The sequence below is a fragment of the Synchiropus splendidus genome, chromosome 1, assembly GCF_027744825.2.
Source record: "Synchiropus splendidus isolate RoL2022-P1 chromosome 1, RoL_Sspl_1.0, whole genome shotgun sequence".
In the NCBI taxonomy this organism is placed as follows: Eukaryota; Metazoa; Chordata; class Actinopteri; order Syngnathiformes; family Callionymidae; genus Synchiropus; species Synchiropus splendidus.
In genome coordinates this window covers 63,004,727-63,021,703 of record NC_071334.1, presented here as the reverse complement: position 1 = coordinate 63,021,703, position 16,977 = coordinate 63,004,727, and the positions used below count along the sequence as shown (strand labels likewise).

At 41.8% G+C, this 16,977-nt stretch overlaps 4 protein-coding genes across 8 annotated transcripts in view; 1 reads left to right on the top strand and 3 right to left on the bottom strand.

Moving 5' to 3' along the window:
• Window positions 1-2,553, bottom strand: part of agap1 (ArfGAP with GTPase domain, ankyrin repeat and PH domain 1) — a 44,756-nt gene extending 42,203 nt beyond the window's left edge. For both annotated transcript variants that reach the window (XM_053856873.1, XM_053856881.1), the window contains exon 1: window positions 1,603-2,553. In XM_053856873.1, the coding sequence (XP_053712848.1) occupies window positions 1,603-1,765 (163 nt within the window). In that variant the 5' untranslated portion in view covers window positions 1,766-2,553. The remainder of the gene's footprint in view (window positions 1-1,602) is intronic.
• Window positions 2,554-3,416: 863 nt separating this feature from the next.
• On the bottom strand, window positions 3,417-4,920 carry LOC128760693 (fas apoptotic inhibitory molecule 1-like). The gene is made up of 4 exons (XM_053868301.1): window positions 4,683-4,920; window positions 4,377-4,605; window positions 4,075-4,124; window positions 3,417-4,000 (listed from the first exon to the last, which is right to left on the bottom strand). The coding sequence occupies exons 1-4, from the start codon at window positions 4,797-4,799 to the stop codon at window positions 3,851-3,853; spliced, it is 546 nt and encodes a 181-aa protein (XP_053724276.1). The 5' UTR covers window positions 4,800-4,920; the 3' UTR covers window positions 3,417-3,850.
• Window positions 4,921-4,973: 53 nt separating this feature from the next.
• Window positions 4,974-7,345, bottom strand: LOC128760680 (ras-related protein ralB-B-like). 2 transcript variants are annotated; one of them, XM_053868281.1, is made up of 5 exons: window positions 7,210-7,345; window positions 6,369-6,531; window positions 6,092-6,300; window positions 5,723-5,897; window positions 4,974-5,454 (listed from the first exon to the last, which is right to left on the bottom strand). In XM_053868281.1, exons 2-5 carry the CDS (start codon window positions 6,480-6,482, stop codon window positions 5,347-5,349), a joined length of 606 nt encoding a protein of 201 aa, XP_053724256.1. In that variant the 5' UTR covers window positions 6,483-6,531; window positions 7,210-7,345; the 3' UTR covers window positions 4,974-5,346. The 2 variants fall into 2 exon arrangements, with proteins under 2 accessions (XP_053724256.1, XP_053724263.1); XM_053868288.1 differs by lacking the exon at window positions 7,210-7,345 and adding an exon at window positions 6,892-7,066.
• LOC128760663 (inhibin beta B chain-like) lies at window positions 6,294-14,068 on the top strand. Of its 3 annotated transcripts, XM_053868269.1 has the most exons (5): window positions 6,294-6,349; window positions 7,920-8,036; window positions 9,100-9,241; window positions 9,319-9,776; window positions 11,245-14,068. In XM_053868269.1, the coding sequence occupies exons 4-5, from the start codon at window positions 9,401-9,403 to the stop codon at window positions 12,018-12,020; spliced, it is 1,152 nt and encodes a 383-aa protein (XP_053724244.1). In that variant the 5' UTR covers window positions 6,294-6,349; window positions 7,920-8,036; window positions 9,100-9,241; window positions 9,319-9,400; the 3' UTR covers window positions 12,021-14,068. The 3 variants fall into 3 exon arrangements, with proteins under 3 accessions (XP_053724244.1, XP_053724227.1, XP_053724234.1); XM_053868252.1 differs by lacking the exon at window positions 6,294-6,349 and having other exon boundaries at window positions 7,607-8,036; window positions 9,100-9,776; XM_053868259.1 differs by lacking the exons at window positions 6,294-6,349; window positions 7,920-8,036 and having other exon boundaries at window positions 8,353-9,776.
• Window positions 14,069-16,977: the final 2,909 nt, after the last annotated feature.

Below are 16,977 nucleotides of genomic sequence, written 5' to 3'. Positions count from 1 at the left end.
AGAAGCTGAGACTCCAACAGATTAGGGAATGTTAGGATCCTGGACTAATCGCACTGATTCCAGTTTCTCTCACAGTTAAATCACCTCTGGTCAGACTCGAAGATCCCACAATGTAAGCAGCTTTGAAAGCAAACTAACCTCTGTTCTTGCTTAAATTCTAATTCACGTTAACCTATTAAAGCATGAAGACAACACTGATCATCATATTTTCATTTTTCACATAACAATGCAACTATTAATTACACAACAAAGGAACATTTTGATTGCTATGTGTTGTTTACTTGATTGTATTTCATTTTATTTCTAAGTATTTGAACAGACATTCATTTGTGATAGCAACAGGGTTGACTGAGCATGGTCCTGGTGACTCATGTACTGCCCCTACATTAAGCTGGGTGAAAGTTGCAGGACAGAAAAACAGAATGCATCTAATCTGGTGCAGTCGGCAGGAGGAGGAGGGGTGGGGGTGATGATGGTTACATAAATACTTAAAAAACAAATGACTGCCAATCTCTTGCAGTGTGACCTCATGATAGCATGTTCTCATAGCACATTAAATTAAAATGACGGGCAACATTGCTCATGATATCATCATACCGCCCCGATATCTGAAGAAGACACCGCGGAAATATTTAATAAGGATATTATTATATGTGACAGATATGTCACCGTCACATGACAGTGCAATGTCAGGAAAAAATATATTACACAAGATTGTATTTCATCATTGATGATGAATGACTATCATTGTTTCCTGAGCAATATATGTGAGTCGTATAAAAATTATCTTAAAGATTATATGGACTTATTTTCAACTGCTACTCTCCAATAAACCCACATGCCGTTTCGTCAAATAAGAATTATGGTATTCGTGAGGTTTGCTTACAGTTGCTGCCAGAAAGAAAAATATTTTTACTATCAAGTATATTTGAAAAGTGTGAACAGTGTTAGTTCACTGAACTTCGAGTGAAAATTCTTTATCTCTTTTCTGCGCGGGTGTGTGGTGGTTAGCTGATTAGTATCACTGTATGTGACAACTCTAGCTATTCATTGCACGCCATTCAATATTATTTGACACTGATCAAATGACTACCATTCAAACAACAAATGATTGATCAATGCAGCGGACAAATGTTCAGGAAACAAATTCCTCCAGCCCAAAAATAAATCACATGAGAAAAATTTGTATGGCAATACTGAGAGAATGAAGCATCAGGAGGAAGTGCAGCAACCACAAAAAAATCATTTGACCACTCTTCGGATCAAGAAAACAGGGTTTATTTTATCTATTAAACTGAGTTAGTTGAAATATGCTAGATCTATGTGAAAGAGGGATGAAGGAAACACTTGCCATCCATTACGCTTGAACCCAGTGAACCGGACCTCGATCGGTCTAGGTCTATCTGAATTACTACTCACTACTGTTGGTTGATTTTACATATTGATTAGAAATAGATATTGCAGTACCTATGCCAATCTAAGCACCAATGCCAATATATTATTACCAGCATGTTAAAACTGGGGGGGAAAGTAGCGTGAATAGCCGAGCTATTTTCCACCTGCATCACACCATCATTGAGCCTCACTCCCATGGACTCTTACCTTCAATGGCGATGACATGTTCTCGGATCTGGTTCTGCAGCAGCGGTTCCTCCACCCGCTCCAGGAGCTCATAAATGGAGTAGATGTTGGGATGGACTGACTCGAACCTCTGGATCTCAGCCCGGATAGCTGCAGAGTTGGCGAGGTGCTGCTGGTAGTTCATGGCCGCGACTCCGGAACCAGTGTCGGCAGTTTTAAACTGGACCCACGTACGAGTTAATTCATAACTTAACCCTACATGACATGAATAATGGCGCTCTTTGAGTTGAGTCTCTTAGTCGGATAATATCCAAGAGGACTGCTGCTAGTGACCGGAGAAGGCAGCGGTTCCCCGGTGAGCCCCGGCTCCCAGCTCCGGCGGCGCGGTGACAGATGTGCGGCAGCCGGAGCTCCACTTCTCCATATCCTTCAACTCGCCGGAGATTAAAACATGTATTTATGCGGCTTAATAGCGGCTTTAAACGTCATTTACGGGTTATAAATACACGACCGAAGTGAAATAAAATGGCCTGTAGCTAGCGGGCTAGGGTTAGCTGGCTAACGTTAGCTAGCTTCCAAACCCACGGGAAAGCGGAGCTGAGACTCCGACCTGAGGCGTCACTAGTGGAGAATCGTGACTAGGATAAATATACCAGCCACTCGACGGCGGGAAAATACGTGGAAACAGCCGCGGAGTCCAATGCGCAGCCGATCACCACTTTCGAGTGCCCTTTCCCGTCCGTTGTTTTGTCTTCCGGACCAGCCGTGCAGCAACACACCGCTTCGGGAGCACCAGTCGTGGACGAAAGCACTGGTGGCACTGACGAAAAAAAACCCCAACAAGCTTGCTTTAACGCGTCGAGTTTCTACAGGTGTCGCTTGCTGTTGTTGCGCCGTGAATATCCGTCCATCCTGGGCACACAGAAGCCCCGTATCCCAAGTATCCCGACCGGGAGCGTCAATTCCCTAGCAATGCGCTTCCTCTCACAGAAGCGAAAGACCGGAAGTGGTGCACAAAGTAAAAGCTTCAAAAACTAGCACATGTTTGGAAAACCGTGCTTGATATTTAACAACGGAACATGAAACATTGATGAGTGTAAGCAATTTCAAACTAAAACAAGGCTCTATAATTGTTGAAAATAAAGCCACGTAATTGCCTACTTCAACAGGACTAAGATGTATTTATCTATGTATTCTACGTGTTGCGTAAATATAGCCAAGTTTGTAAAATGCTCAAAGTACAGTCGAGAACATTTTTTTCGAATAACCCCACTGAAAAGCCTAAAAAACATGCTAAAAAAATAACATTGTAAACATTATTGGCCACTCTTGTGTCGATGAAGTCTTCCATTGGTACATTTAGGACAGATACAAATTCTGTTAACAGAGATTTTGTGCGATTAATTAAGATTAAAAATGTTGACAGCCCTAGTTTTGATGTATTTACATATCATCAAAAACATTGCTATGCTGATGTAAGCCAGTGTGCCTTGAGAAAAGATCCAATGAATGGCAATATTTCAGTGAAATGTACCGGATAGTTTCTTTATGATTCTATTTTGGTGGAGTTCTGTAGGTTCAACTGTTCTTAAACAATGATGTCTAAAATAAGTAGATGCAAATGGTGGTCAAAAGAGCACTGTTTGGTGGTGCAAAAGCAGAAACAAGATGCAAAGATCATTGGTTGAAGGACTTGACAACGGACTTTGACCCACTATCACATATACAAGGTCTTGCTCTTGACTCTGAATTGACAGCATATAGACTTGATCTTGTTTCAGGCCATGCATTTCTTTGTCAAGACCATAGCTGCTGTTATTTTTATTCCATCTCTAATTTGTTAAATTCCCAACCAATTAAAACCCTTTCTTGAAAAACCTCTGCCAGAATGCCAGCCTTGTGCTCGATAATGAATATTATTTACGAACGACAAAAGATCTGCAGGAAAAGAAGCTGGCTCGAAATACAACGCTAATGTAATCAATAATTACCTCTGAGGCGAATGAAAGGAGGTCATTTATTAAACTCCCAAGAATAACTCCAGAATTATTTATTTAAATAAAACTTTCAGGGTTAGTTGGAAATAATTGATCTTGATGGGGCTCTTCTGGTTCTTGGTCCTGGGTTAGATGTCCCGACTACAACAGAAGTACATTTCCTGGATTGTACAAGAATTAACAAACCTAGAACTGCTCCTGATAATGTTTATTTCTATAGTTTGCAATCTTTTTACTGGGCTTCAGTATTTCAAGAAAGAGGCAAGTTTCTTCTACTGTTGCTTTACAATCTGTCCATCCAGCAAGAGGTTGTGCACAATGACATTTTTCCTCGTCTTGCCACTGCTGGTGGTTGTCGAGATGACACACTCATGCGTCCCAAGGAGAAATCGAGTCTCTGTACCGTTGAGCACAAATTCCCCCTAAATGAGTGAAAACACACATCAAGTCAACTTCCAAATTATTCCAAATACAGTAAAAAAATCAAATGAATCACCATAGTTTCCATTTTCTGTCCATTACACCAGACATCCATTTTGTCTTTTTCTGTGGAGTCAAAAGAAAAAGATGTTCATGTTCATCATAACACAGATGTGAAATGTTTTACACACATATTGAGGCCGCCCCTGTTACAATTTTGTCTGCACTGGCAGTGAGCAGCTAATGCATGTGATTACTGGAGACAACAGAGAAAAGGCTGTGGCTTCGGCAGCAAAGGAGGATGCCATAATGGTATATCAGACTTTTTCAATTGCTCTTCATAGGAGCTTTTGAGATTTGAAGATATTTAAATCTCACCAAGTACCACTCTGGTGTCCACTCCATCAACTTGAATGATCCAGGTCTCAGTGCTTTGGGCACGCTGGTTCAAGAAAGTTTGAAGACTCTTTCCATTGATATCCAGGGAATATTGGTAGGAAAACCCACCCACAGCTTCGATATGGATGGTCGCTCTGGTCTTTGAATCACCAAGAGTAAACGTCTCCTTCCCAACGAGTTTGAACATCCAGTCTCTGCGGATCACTTCCTGCCATCAAAAAAAAAGATTTCTGATTCTGTTATGGCATGAAATGACCGCACATTGTAATCAATGCATTCACTTACATGCCCATTAACAGTCACAATTCGCTTGCCGGTTGTGCTTCCATGAGAAAACTGGATCTTGTAGACTCCATCACTCAACTCCACCTCCCAGAACGCCACCACGTCACCCCCCAGCATCTCTATGAAGCTGCTGGATGGATGAGGGTTTGGCTTGGTACAATTGTGAGATCAGCAGCAAGAGAATTACAGTAAGAGGATCTCTCCCACAGACTGTCAATCTCACACACACGAAAATAAACCTCTCCTGACATGGGCTTTTAAAGACAATTAAAGGACAAATCTAGGACCAACTGAGTGCCAAAAAAAGAGGCATCAGAAAAACTTTATTATCAAACAACTCATACAGCAAAACAAGATGTGGATTGTTTTGAGTGATGATAAATATTGTGCGGTGTGAGGCATGGAAATCAAAAATCACAATAACATTGAGAAAAGAAACAAAAAAAATCCCGCTCTCCTAAAACTCTGATATTTTCACTTTTCACACACACAGTTGTATAGTTTGGTGATTCTCTGAGAAAAAAGTCAGAACAAACAAAGGCAGTCAATTGAAAAATTCACTGATCATGTGGGGCACAACATTCAACATAAGTTAAATATACACATTTATATTTTTACTTTGGTGGAAGAGGTGAAGTGAATGCTAACAATAGTGTTTTGGTGGTTACAGAATGCAGCAGTGTTTTTTCTTTTTCTTGCCACTCGGACCATTTTTGTCTTTAATCTCCAACAATTTCTTCTTTCGGACCTCACGCATGAGATCAAAGAAAACCTGCAAGATGAGAGAGACAGCATGTCAGTGAGTCAGAGAAAGAAAAGGCTAATAGAATTCTACTAAATGTGAGATCATCATGATTGAATGCGGCCTTAATGACTAAAATTTCCCCATTTTGAGAAGGCTAAATCTAGTTTATTCTAAAAAGCCGTTCACAGCCAGCTTCGTCCTGGGGCAATACTGGCAGGAAGTAAAAAAAATGTCATCATCATAAATTAATGTTAGCTTAATTGGCTCCTAAGCGACGACTGTTGCTCATATTTACCTTGTCTACATTGGCTCTGGTCTTGGCTGACGTCTCCACATACTGAACGCCCCACTCTCCAGCCCGTGCTGCAGCGTCATCGCCAGAAACTTTTCGTCGCTCTTCCAAATCTGACTTGTTGCCCACAAGCAGCAGTGGAATGTTGTCCTCCTCTTTCACCCGTAGGATTTGTTCCCTGTTACATTTAAAAAGATGTATGCTTACACACCACTATGGAAGTACGTTTTAATAGCAACATCAATTCGACTTCCTGAAATGTAAAGAAAACGTAATTCCTATGTAGTCCACTAGATGGAGGCAATAACGTCTCATAAATAGGAGGAATTGTCTCAGATATGCAATCTAAAAATAAAGTGCTGGTGGTCTGACCTGAACTCGGCAGTGGCACTAAATGACTCGTGCTCAGTGATGGAGAAGACCAAGAGGAAGCCTTCTCCACTGCGGAAGTAGTTGTCCCTGATGGCAGCGTAGTCCTCCTGACCTGCTGTGTCCAGGATGTCAATCTGCACGTCCTCACCATCAAGGACGACCTTCTTCCTGTAGCTGTCTGCCTTTGTAGGCTCGTAGTCTTCTACAAACTGGACCCAAACACCCAGATAAGACAAGGAGATGGGGCTGCAAATACAGGTATGTTATGGATCCTCACCTCGTCATACATGAACTGCAGGGTAAGGGCAGACTTGCCCACTCCTCCACTGCCCACCATGATAACTTTGTGCAGGACCAGTGAGGTCTGGTTCTTGTTCTTACCTGTTGCCATTGCTCCGTTTGTCAGTCCACACCAAACTTTACGAAGCACAAGTAAGATGCTGTCAAAAATAATGAAAGTATAAGTGAAAATATTTTTCCAGAAATTCCTAGCTGTAACTGTGTCTACGAAATATAGCCAGAACTTCTGTTGACAAAAATATCAGGATAAATAACTTTGGTGGTCGTCACAGCGAAATGTACAGTATAATCTCATGGGAAGTGGATCATAACTTTTGGATCTGACAGCCGTCAGTAAAACACGCTAGCTGTCACCAAGGACACATTAATGCTGGTGGTAAACAGGGAAGGCGAATATACGGGTTCCGACCGTTGCTCCCACATATCACGATTCACGTCGGTGATTAACCGCGGCCCAAAGTCCAATTAATATCGTGGCACAATACAAAACAACTAAATACCTCAGTGAACATAGCTTGCACCAATAACTAACAATAACTGTGGAGTGTCTCACTATCTGCTAGTGAGACTCAACAGACACTTCTCCTCTGCAGTTCCCGCCTTCATACGCAGAACAGCGATCGATTGGATGTGGTTCAGAAAGAAACGCCCCCCAGCAACCACAATTTGCGGAGACGACTGTCACTCACCCATCAGAAACTTGTTAGCCAAAGGAAAGTCTTGACCCGAGCCCATACCCAGTAATAACATCAAACTTCTTGACAGAGAAGTGAAGTACAAGCTTTAAAAAACACTCGCGTAACATCATAAATACAGACCTGAACCGTGTTGTCAGTCGCACCGCATTTAACTTTATCGGGCCACACGAGCTAACTTCGGCGAGTGGAGCAGACTTTGTGCCCCACCTAGTTCTGTAAACCAGCCAAAGAGTGTTGCGACAAGATGATTCAAACCAGTAGCGACCGCTCCAGTTTGAAGTGCGCATGTGCGGCCAAAGGCACAACAACGTGGATTTCCCACGGAATAAAAGAGAGCTGGCTTCATCTATCTATTACAAATTACATCTATTACAAATAAAAATAAACCAAATATATTACAAACTGTATATCACAAACTATTCGAATTCTAAACATACACTTTCCTTAGTAAGAACACGCACTCGTTTATGCTCCAACACTCTCTACATTCGACTAATAAGTGTGAAATGGTCTTGAAATGAAACACCAAGCAACGATATCAGTCCACTGCAGATTTAAATATGACATTAACGCAGATTAACGTTGCTTGAATTTGAATTGTACTGTAATCTAAAAAAAAAAAAAAATGTAACCACGCAGTCGCTAATTTTTGTCGCTAGGTGACGCCATTTCACAAATTTTTATCCTTGCGTACTAGAGCAGGAAATTGCACTTCGTCCCCCGGGCGGATTTAAAACTTCAGGTTTGTGGCATCACTTTTCACAAATTCATTTCCCAGAATCTTCTGACGTATGTGGAAGATTCAAAAGACAATCTTTTCCGATCTGCAGCTGGCGTTAATTTATCCACAGTGGACAGAAAAGAAAAAGCTGAAGTGACAGGAGGAAAACCACCCACACAACCAGTTTTTGGCTGTGCTTCGGAGCTCCATCAGCTTGAGGTCAAAGGTTAGCTACAGCACACGCCAGTTTACGTTGTTATGTTGTATGTTTATCGACTGTTGTCACCAGAACGCTGGCAATTGAAAGTTCAGAAATAGGGTCAAGAGAGGTCAATACAGAAAACCTGCACATAATAGACATACTGTGTTTGAAAAAATATAGTCCAGTAGTGCAAAGTGACAACTATCAGAGATTCTTATCGACCGGATCGGAAAGTTACAGTACAAAAGAGACAACTAAATCGCCTAAAGGCGCAACTCCGGGAGGTAATGATGATTACAATAAACCAAAGAAGACTAATGTCAACACTCACAGGTCTTAGACAAACCCAACGAGATTTGAGTCCAGTGCAGTCACATTGAATTATTGTCAGTACAGGTACCCAAAACGTAGTTATAGTTAACATAGTTAATAACAACATTTACTCATCAACGTAGCGCTAAGATGGGAATTACTGGGAAGGAAAAGAGAGGAAAGGAATAAAGGAAAAAAGAGGAAAAGTGTCAGCACAATGTTTCTCTGACAGAAAAAAAATGGGCCTGGGCATTTTTGGGTCTGTGAGGGACTCTAACCAACCGCGCGAAGGTCCACAGGGAGGTATACAAAAGACCACTATACATCACCAAAAAAAAAAAAAGGGTAACAAAATACTTGATCCGGCAGTGATCAGAGCTGTTTCCATTTTTACTTAACAGGAGAATGGTCTAAGATTATATTTAAATACTGTATGTTGGGTTAGAAAACAAAGCTGTAAAGCTGAATATAGGATTCTATAAAGGTTATAAAAGTTAAATTAGACACGTGTCAAGACTCGACACGCGTAAACATTGTCTGGGACTGCGAACCAGCTAAAAAGAGTGACCAGATTGTGGCTCCAGTAAACACACGCGGAGAGAATAGGGTGGTGGGTTTTATGGTCCTGATGTTATAATGTTAACCGAATCAAAATGAAGTAAGCTGTTCAACATTACTTCGGTAAAAAACGCCCCCCTTAACTTCTGATTGGACGCTCTAGTCCGAGCGCACCCCCGCCCCTCAGGGATATAAAACAGGTGGTCTTCATTCACAGCATCAGTCTCGAAGATGGACCCATCATCCGGACCTCACACACCACATCCTCCTCTGTGACCGAGGGTCTCTGAGGATGATGATGCCGGGCTTCTTTCTTCAGTCTGGACTGCTGTATCACCTCTAACATGGACTATTGGAAGGTCTGGTCCTCTGTGTGACTGAGGGAAGTTGGGCGTAAAAATGTAACAAAACTCTTTTTATTTGGCAAAAAAAACAGTGGATCCGGGCCGCTGACGAGCGCTTTCTACGGGGACAGTGTGATTTGAGGGAGGATTGAAGTGTGATTGAAGTCGCAGAAAATGAGAGGCAGTTTCTTCGGTCTGGCACTCCTCGTGGCTCTGGTCCTCTCTTGCGGCGCTGAGGAGGCGGAGGCGCGCAGCCGGGACACCTGCGCCTCTTGCGGCGACACTGAGCCGGAGGAGTCGGACTCCGGGCAGCCCAACTCAGACCTACTGGAGGCAGTGAAGAGGCACATCTTGGGTCGCCTGCAGATGCGAGAGCGGCCCAACATCACGCACCCGCTGCCCCGCGCTGCCATGGTGACCGCGCTGAGGAAGCTGCACGCGGGTAAACTGCGTGAGGACGGCCGGGTGGAGATCCCGAACCTGGACGGACACCCGACTAATAACCACGTAGTGGAAGAGAACTCGGAGATCATCAGCTTTGCGGAAAAGGGTGAGGAAAACGGTGATGGAAAAAATAACATTGACGATGATGATGATGAGCGATTTTAAGATTCAGAAAAAAATATGACTGGAAAGGATTATCAAAGCAATGGAAGAAATGTTTACAAGATCAGATGTTACAATGGAAAGAACATACTAATATTTATAACTTTAACAAGCAAACATCTCCAAACCCCCACTCTAATATATAAAAGCTAAAACTTGAAACGTCAAAATCTGATCACCTATTGCTGATATTATGAACATACTGTGGAAGTGATAATGCAAAGAATCGTTTTAATCTAACTGCAGAATGTCAGTGGGGTTTTGTGTGATCCAGTAAAGTCTAAAGGTTTGATGCCTGTGTTTCTTCTGATTGGAACATTTTTGTTTATAAAATCACACTTATACATGTCTTTTTTTTTTTTTTCTAAAAATGTGTTTCATGACGAAATGACTTCATTCTTCACTTGAATTATGTTCCAACTCAAATAAGTGATTTTAGTTAATTTACCACGAAATCTCCTTGTTTCTCTAATTAAACAGACAATAACAATAACATACGCAGCGGTATCAAACGTTTTCAGCCTCGCACATTTTGTGGAGGATCATAGCAGTGGCTGCAACACTTTAGTCATCGCATTTAATGGAAAAGACAAACGTCCTGCTTCATCAGGACAAGGCACCAGTCCACACTAGTTGAGCTACGACGGAAGCTATGTGGAAGTGTGGTCACAAGCTTCTACCTCACCCAGCCTACTCTCCAGAACCTGCCCCCGGTGACATCCACCTCTTTCCCAGGCTGAAAATATGCTTCAGAGCCAGACATGTGGATTTGGATCATGATGAGCTGAGTGCTGCAGTGGGGGTTTGAATAGGTGGCCAAGATGATGAGTTTTACAGATCAGGAATTAATGAATGGCGGAAGTTGAAAGAAATGTGTGGAGTTGAAAGGGGACTAGTGTGAAAAATAGAGCAGCATCATGTACTTCATGTGTGACGCTCAGAACATTGCAATACCTCTTCGTAAGTCACATCGCTCCAATAGAAAACACTTCCCATGATCTTCAGAAAAAAAACAAAAAAACATCAGTTTTCTCAGTTTAGTTGCAAGTTGTGCAATGACTGAGAATTGGACTTCTTCCAAATTGAGCCTTCCCGCACCTCACTTCTGTGCCCTCACCCCGATGACCCAGTGGATAGATTCTTGCTGAAAGAGTCTGTGTAATGCTCCTGCTTCTAAGTTTGATGTCAGTTATAAAAAGATCTGTGTTGAAATAGACGTGATTGAAGCCACCTAAAATCTAGATAGTGCAGTCTAAAGAGAAAAGGGCCCTGAAGAGATCTAGTCTTTTTACACATTTGACACTTGAACAATGAATTAGATATTTGCAAGAGAAAATATGTGTTCGCTCAGATGTATAAATGTTATTCCTAACCACTGTGTTCCTGTGCTGCCTTTGTCTTCTCTTTTATAGACGACATGGTGACGTCCAAATCCAGTTTGTTCTTTCTTATCTCCAGCGAGGGTAACCAGAACCTGCGGGTGACCCTTGCCACCCTTTGGCTTTACTTCAAGTTGCTGGCACCTGCACCTGAGATGCGATCTCGACGAAAGGTGACGGTGAAGGTCTACTATCAGGAACCGGGCCTGGGCAGCAAGTGGAACCTGGTGGAGAAGAGGGTGGATCTGAAGCGGAGCGGCTGGCACACCTTCATGCTCACCGAGGCCGTCCGATTAGTGTTTGAGAAAGGTGATCGCCGGCAAAACTTGGACGTGCGATGTGAGGGCTGCGAGGCGAATGGTGTCATCCCCGTCCTCTTGAACCATAACGATGAGTCACACCGGCCGTTCCTGGTGGTGCAGGCCCAACAGGCAGACAGCAAACACCGGATCCGGAAGCGTGGGCTTGAGTGCGACGGCAGTAGTAGCCTGTGCTGTCGACAGCAGTTCTATATTGACTTCCGACTGATCGGGTGGAACGACTGGATCATTGCACCCTCAGGCTACTTTGGGAACTACTGTGAGGGAAACTGTCCAGCCTACATGGCTGGTGTTCCTGGACTGGCGTCGTCCTTCCATACAGCTGTGGTGAACCAGTACCGCATCCGAGGGATGAGCCCTGGTTCAATGAACTCCTGCTGCATCCCGACCAAGCTCAGCACCATGTCCATGCTCTACTTCGACGATGAATACAACATTGTAAAGCGTGACGTTCCCAACATGATCGTGGAGGAGTGCGGCTGTGCCTGATAAAAGCTTCATCCTAACCCCACACAAAACATATTTATCGATGCTGGAGATCGCCACACCTTCATACACAGCTGCACAGACTGGTGTACATATATTTATGTTTGTTTACATCATTTTTACTTTTCTGTCAAAACATTCTTGAGGGGACACCTTTTTTTCTTCAAACCACTTTGGGCACTTTCAAAAGGTCTGGCTCAGCCGTCAGCGAAAGACTCATGTCTGAGTCGAAGAGCAAATTTGGCAGCAAAAGAACAGCATGGACATAAAAGTGTAGTGATACAAGTTTGGTGACACGTTGAAAAACGTCACGATAATTATTTACAGATCTGATGATGAATTGTGAAAGGGCTTCACTCTCATTCATTCAAAAGCTACTTCTTCATCAAGGATTTCCAAGATGGTCAAAGATCTCCAAGCCTTTAAAACTCAGTGATGTGTCCACTGTTGTACGTCACTGCTCATCGTCAGCGCCTTCATTTCTATCTGCCCATTGACCCAGAGCCTTACCGGTTACAAAATGTCAGAGTAGCTCAGCTGGGCCTCACAGCACACGGTAAATATATACAAGCACTTAAATGTAGATTTGAACAAGCCTGTGATAAACCTCAGAGTGAGTTACAGGCCACACAAACGTTGAGGAGACGGTATTTCATTGTCGGTCATCAGAAAACATAAACATTAACCACATTTTGAAAACATACAGGGTGACATACATGTGAACCAAAGTCCACAGACTCTTAATTATGCTTCAAGGTCTTCAGAGTATATTCAGAATCTATGTAGTGTATAGTACATAACGTACACCATGGTGCACTGTTGATGTAGTGTACGGCATTGAACATGTGATTCCCGCTTAGTGAATTCGATGAGCATGGGCTAATTTGTGAATCTCTGTTAAAAAAAATGTAGCATACAATTTCGAATCAATGATACAAGGGGTACTGTATGCTGCTTACGTTACATGGTATACAATGCAAAGCTCTTTATGGTAGGATTTTATCAATGGCAGGATATGCAACGTATGATGTAAGTAAGTAAAGCAGCATACATTAGGTCCTGACCAATATGTAGCAGATGGTCTACCATGCAATATTTTACATTCTATATGGAGCATCTTATATAGTATACAATATCTAGCGTAGGACATGCAGCGTGTGATATGTAGCATTCATTTTGTAGCCCATTTAGCCGGCCAGGAAACGGTGAAGTGTTACCATATATAGCAGACGTAGTGTACGTTATGTACTGCACATTATATAGATGCATCGTTTACTGTGTGGGGAAAAAAACTTGAAATGTTCAACCAATAATGTGTACAAACCAATTTGGAAAAGGTTAATATTTCATGCAAATCCGGCATCCCAACTACAGACACATCAAATGGTCTACGAGGGAGTAAACCATACCAATACCTTCACAACCGCAATCCTTCGATAGCAAGCTCAACATTTAGCCTTCAAAGTAAAGCATGACCACAGCACTTAAAAATAAAAAAGTGCCACGTCCGTTATGCAACGGAAGACCACAACGACGTATGTTTATTTAAAATACTTGAACTTTTATATGCTGGGAGGGACCACGTCTCTGAATCATTTGTGCCTGACGATCATGTAAATTATGCTAAAACCTGCATCACATGTCTCCCACCAGGTGTTTTGGGTTGGTTATCCTGACCCTCTGTCCCCTCTGATTGAGTGAAAGAAAAGCTCTTGAATTGTATTGTGAGTTATTTTGTACAGCGATGAGAATCAGTCCTCTGAGTGGAGATTCCAAATCCCGAAGCAGATATTATATGTGGACAGATGACACACTATTGTATTACAATATATCGGCTTTCTCTAAAAGGATTTAAGAATGCAGCCAAGACAAACAAAGTGATGGTGGTTTATTTTTGTTATGAAATGAATAGATAAATGTATAATTATTTTTCCTCTGTGCACCAACTGTGGTTGTATGCTTTTGTCCTGTACTACGACGAAAATGTCGAGGTAAATTAAGGTGATAGACATCCTGTTCCTGTGTTTCAATATTTTTCTAAATAAACATGTTTACTTCATGCTGTGCAGAATCTTCATTGAGGCTCACTGCAACTGTGCGACACTTTCAAGGGAATTTGTTCATTTCAGTGTTGCGTCTAAAAAGAAAAAAAATCATAATGGTACCAAGGGGAAAAAAGCGATTTTCAAGGGCTCATATCATGCAAAACTGTTTTTAATGGTACGAGGTGTAATAGTGACTCATTTGTAAGTCGACGTCCATATCAAATAGGAAATGAAACCCTATCTTCTTAGCTGTATACAGATTACAAAAACAATCGCCAACAAGCTTCATTTGAGCCATTCACAACTTGTGACACCACACATGTCGACTATGTCACATTGATTAGGCAACATGTACGAAATAAACCACTTATTCATATGTGTAATTGCTGATAATTAGCCAGTAATTATACATGATGAAGTACTATTAGGGTTTTGAAAAGGCGGACTATATTTTACCTTGGAATGGACACCAAACTTTTGTTCAAAACAACACCATAATTTCTGATTATTAACAACAAATACGCAAGTAAAACATTTAAAAATGGTTAATGTTTATCTCCCAATCTATAGTGGAACCAAAGATATAAATGAATTTAAGGTAAAAATGACTCAGAATTGTATTTATTCTCTCACTTTATGTATCATGCTCTGACGTGTCAATTCCAATTCCAATTCAGGCCGATGAACCGGCATAACAGCCTGAGCTGAGCTGCACGGAGCGACGATACATTTCTACTCCAATTTTATTGAAAGAAACTGACAGCAGTGCTCCACTGGGATCTAATATTCATTTTAAATCCCTTAAAATACACATAATATTCGCCTAGTCGGTGGTTAAACTACTGGGATATCACTAGATAATGGGAAAGTTTTCTAAAACATAGACAAAGAAGTAGTTGAGGTCCATGTTCACATCAAGTTAGGGCTACAGTTCTGTGGCAAGAAGCTTGCAAATTGACAGTTCATTCTGAGGCAAATATCTTTGAGCCTTGTTCCTCTCTGGTGCTCCGGTCTCCTCCCACAGTACAGAAACACACTGAGGTTAATAAAAGTGACTTATAAGCCATAAGTGTGAGTGTGGATGTGAGTGGTTGTTGATCTTTCTGTATCCACCGATGGACCACTATCCTGCCCTGGATGTCTTCCACCTTGACCTCTATGCACAGAAGGTGTATGGCTCCAGTACTATGCAACCCTGAAGAAGGAAGAAGGAGAAGAAAACCACAGGATTAATTTAACTAATCAAAACCTTAAGATCATGAATTGAGGGAACTCAACAACATGAGACAGATGTAGTGGAGAGCTACATCCATTTCAATTTCTCACATTTGTCCTGAATATAATATGATAGATTATAAAAATGAAGCCATTTTGCCTTGGATTCAACGATGGCATGGAGACTCACTGATTCATACTTCCACTAAAACAAACACAAACACACTTTCTTAATCACATACTGACTTGAAAACCTGACACATTCTTCCAGCAACTATTAAAACTAAAATAAAAAATATGCAATAATTGCTTTTCTCTTAATATTCATTCAATGAATTTCTTTCATGGGATTTATTAGCCGCGTTTTTGGGACAAGAAGCCGGAGACACCCTGGATGCATCAGCAGTCTAATACAGACCAGAGTGCATTTCTTTGTACTTAGGGAGAAAAACTGGAGAAAATCGGCAACCTTCTTGTTCTCTCATCGCATCGCCATGTGGTTCCACACGTTACCTCCTTCTCACATTTCTCAACAGAATCTGACACATTCCAGAAAATTCATCACTTCAAGTCATGTTGCAAACACAAAAAGTTATTCCTGGAAACAATCTCTTACATGCCAGAGCAGTGGTGTTTCGATTCAAAGACAAGTGGTAACTGAAGTGACGAGTCTGTCTGAATTACTAAAAACTGTTAGCATCACTATTAGTTTTTCACTTTCTCAGGAGAATCTTTAAGCCTTCAAGAGCAAAATAAAAACTGTCTCGTTTGTTTAAGTAATTTAAAACTGTCAATCATCGGGTGGGTGGAGCTTCCCTGCAGCAACGCTTCAGGTGTTTTCAATGGTCATGGATGACAGGTGATCCGTGCCCCAGAAAAAAAAGACTCCACATGTTCAAAGTCATGTTTGGATCAGTGTTCGGGAACATTCCGCTCATTATCCGGACATTTCTCGCAGTGATGAACTATGCATGCGAAATGAAACTTTCTTGTAACTTGTTTTATAAAAGAAAGAAAATGTTTCGTAAAGCAATGGAGAACAAGTTAACTGTGCTCATCAATCTCCCCAGAAAAGTCGACCGATGGTGCCAATCTCTCATTCCACCACGTCTCCAGAGTAATTGGGTTACAATTTGGTCACTTAGCTAACAGCAGTGGAACGCAGTGTGCTCTTCAGTTGGTGTGGCAATTTCAGACATAGTGCATCAGCCTGACCTCTGGCAACAGCACAACATTTTCATGTACTGGAGGCTTTCTCCTTTCGACTGTTTATTGTCAGTTTTGGAGATGGTCATGTGTAAAGAGTGGAGTAGATCGACAGTCTTTGCAATACTGACACCAACTACCACGGTTCTAGTGTCCTGACATAGAAGATATGTTAGTTCTCACGTTTTGCCTTCACCTTCTTTTACACCAGTAAAAAGGCATTCATTCCGTGTGCTCAGTTTCAAACGTTTTTGTCATTCTATGACCTCTATACTAGATGGTCGTCTTTTGTTTGGTTGTTTTGAGTTGGCATACAGCATCTACAGAGATTCTTTTTTAGGACTTCAGAAGGGTCTCCTAATTACATTTTATGAGAGTTGATAAATGACGTGCGTCCTCATTAGTGCTGTCCGTGTGATATCAAAGTGGCTCGGATCAGTGCTTCAGAGTCGCGGATCATCAGTCAACAGCATTTAAGGGACAATAAGTGTCTG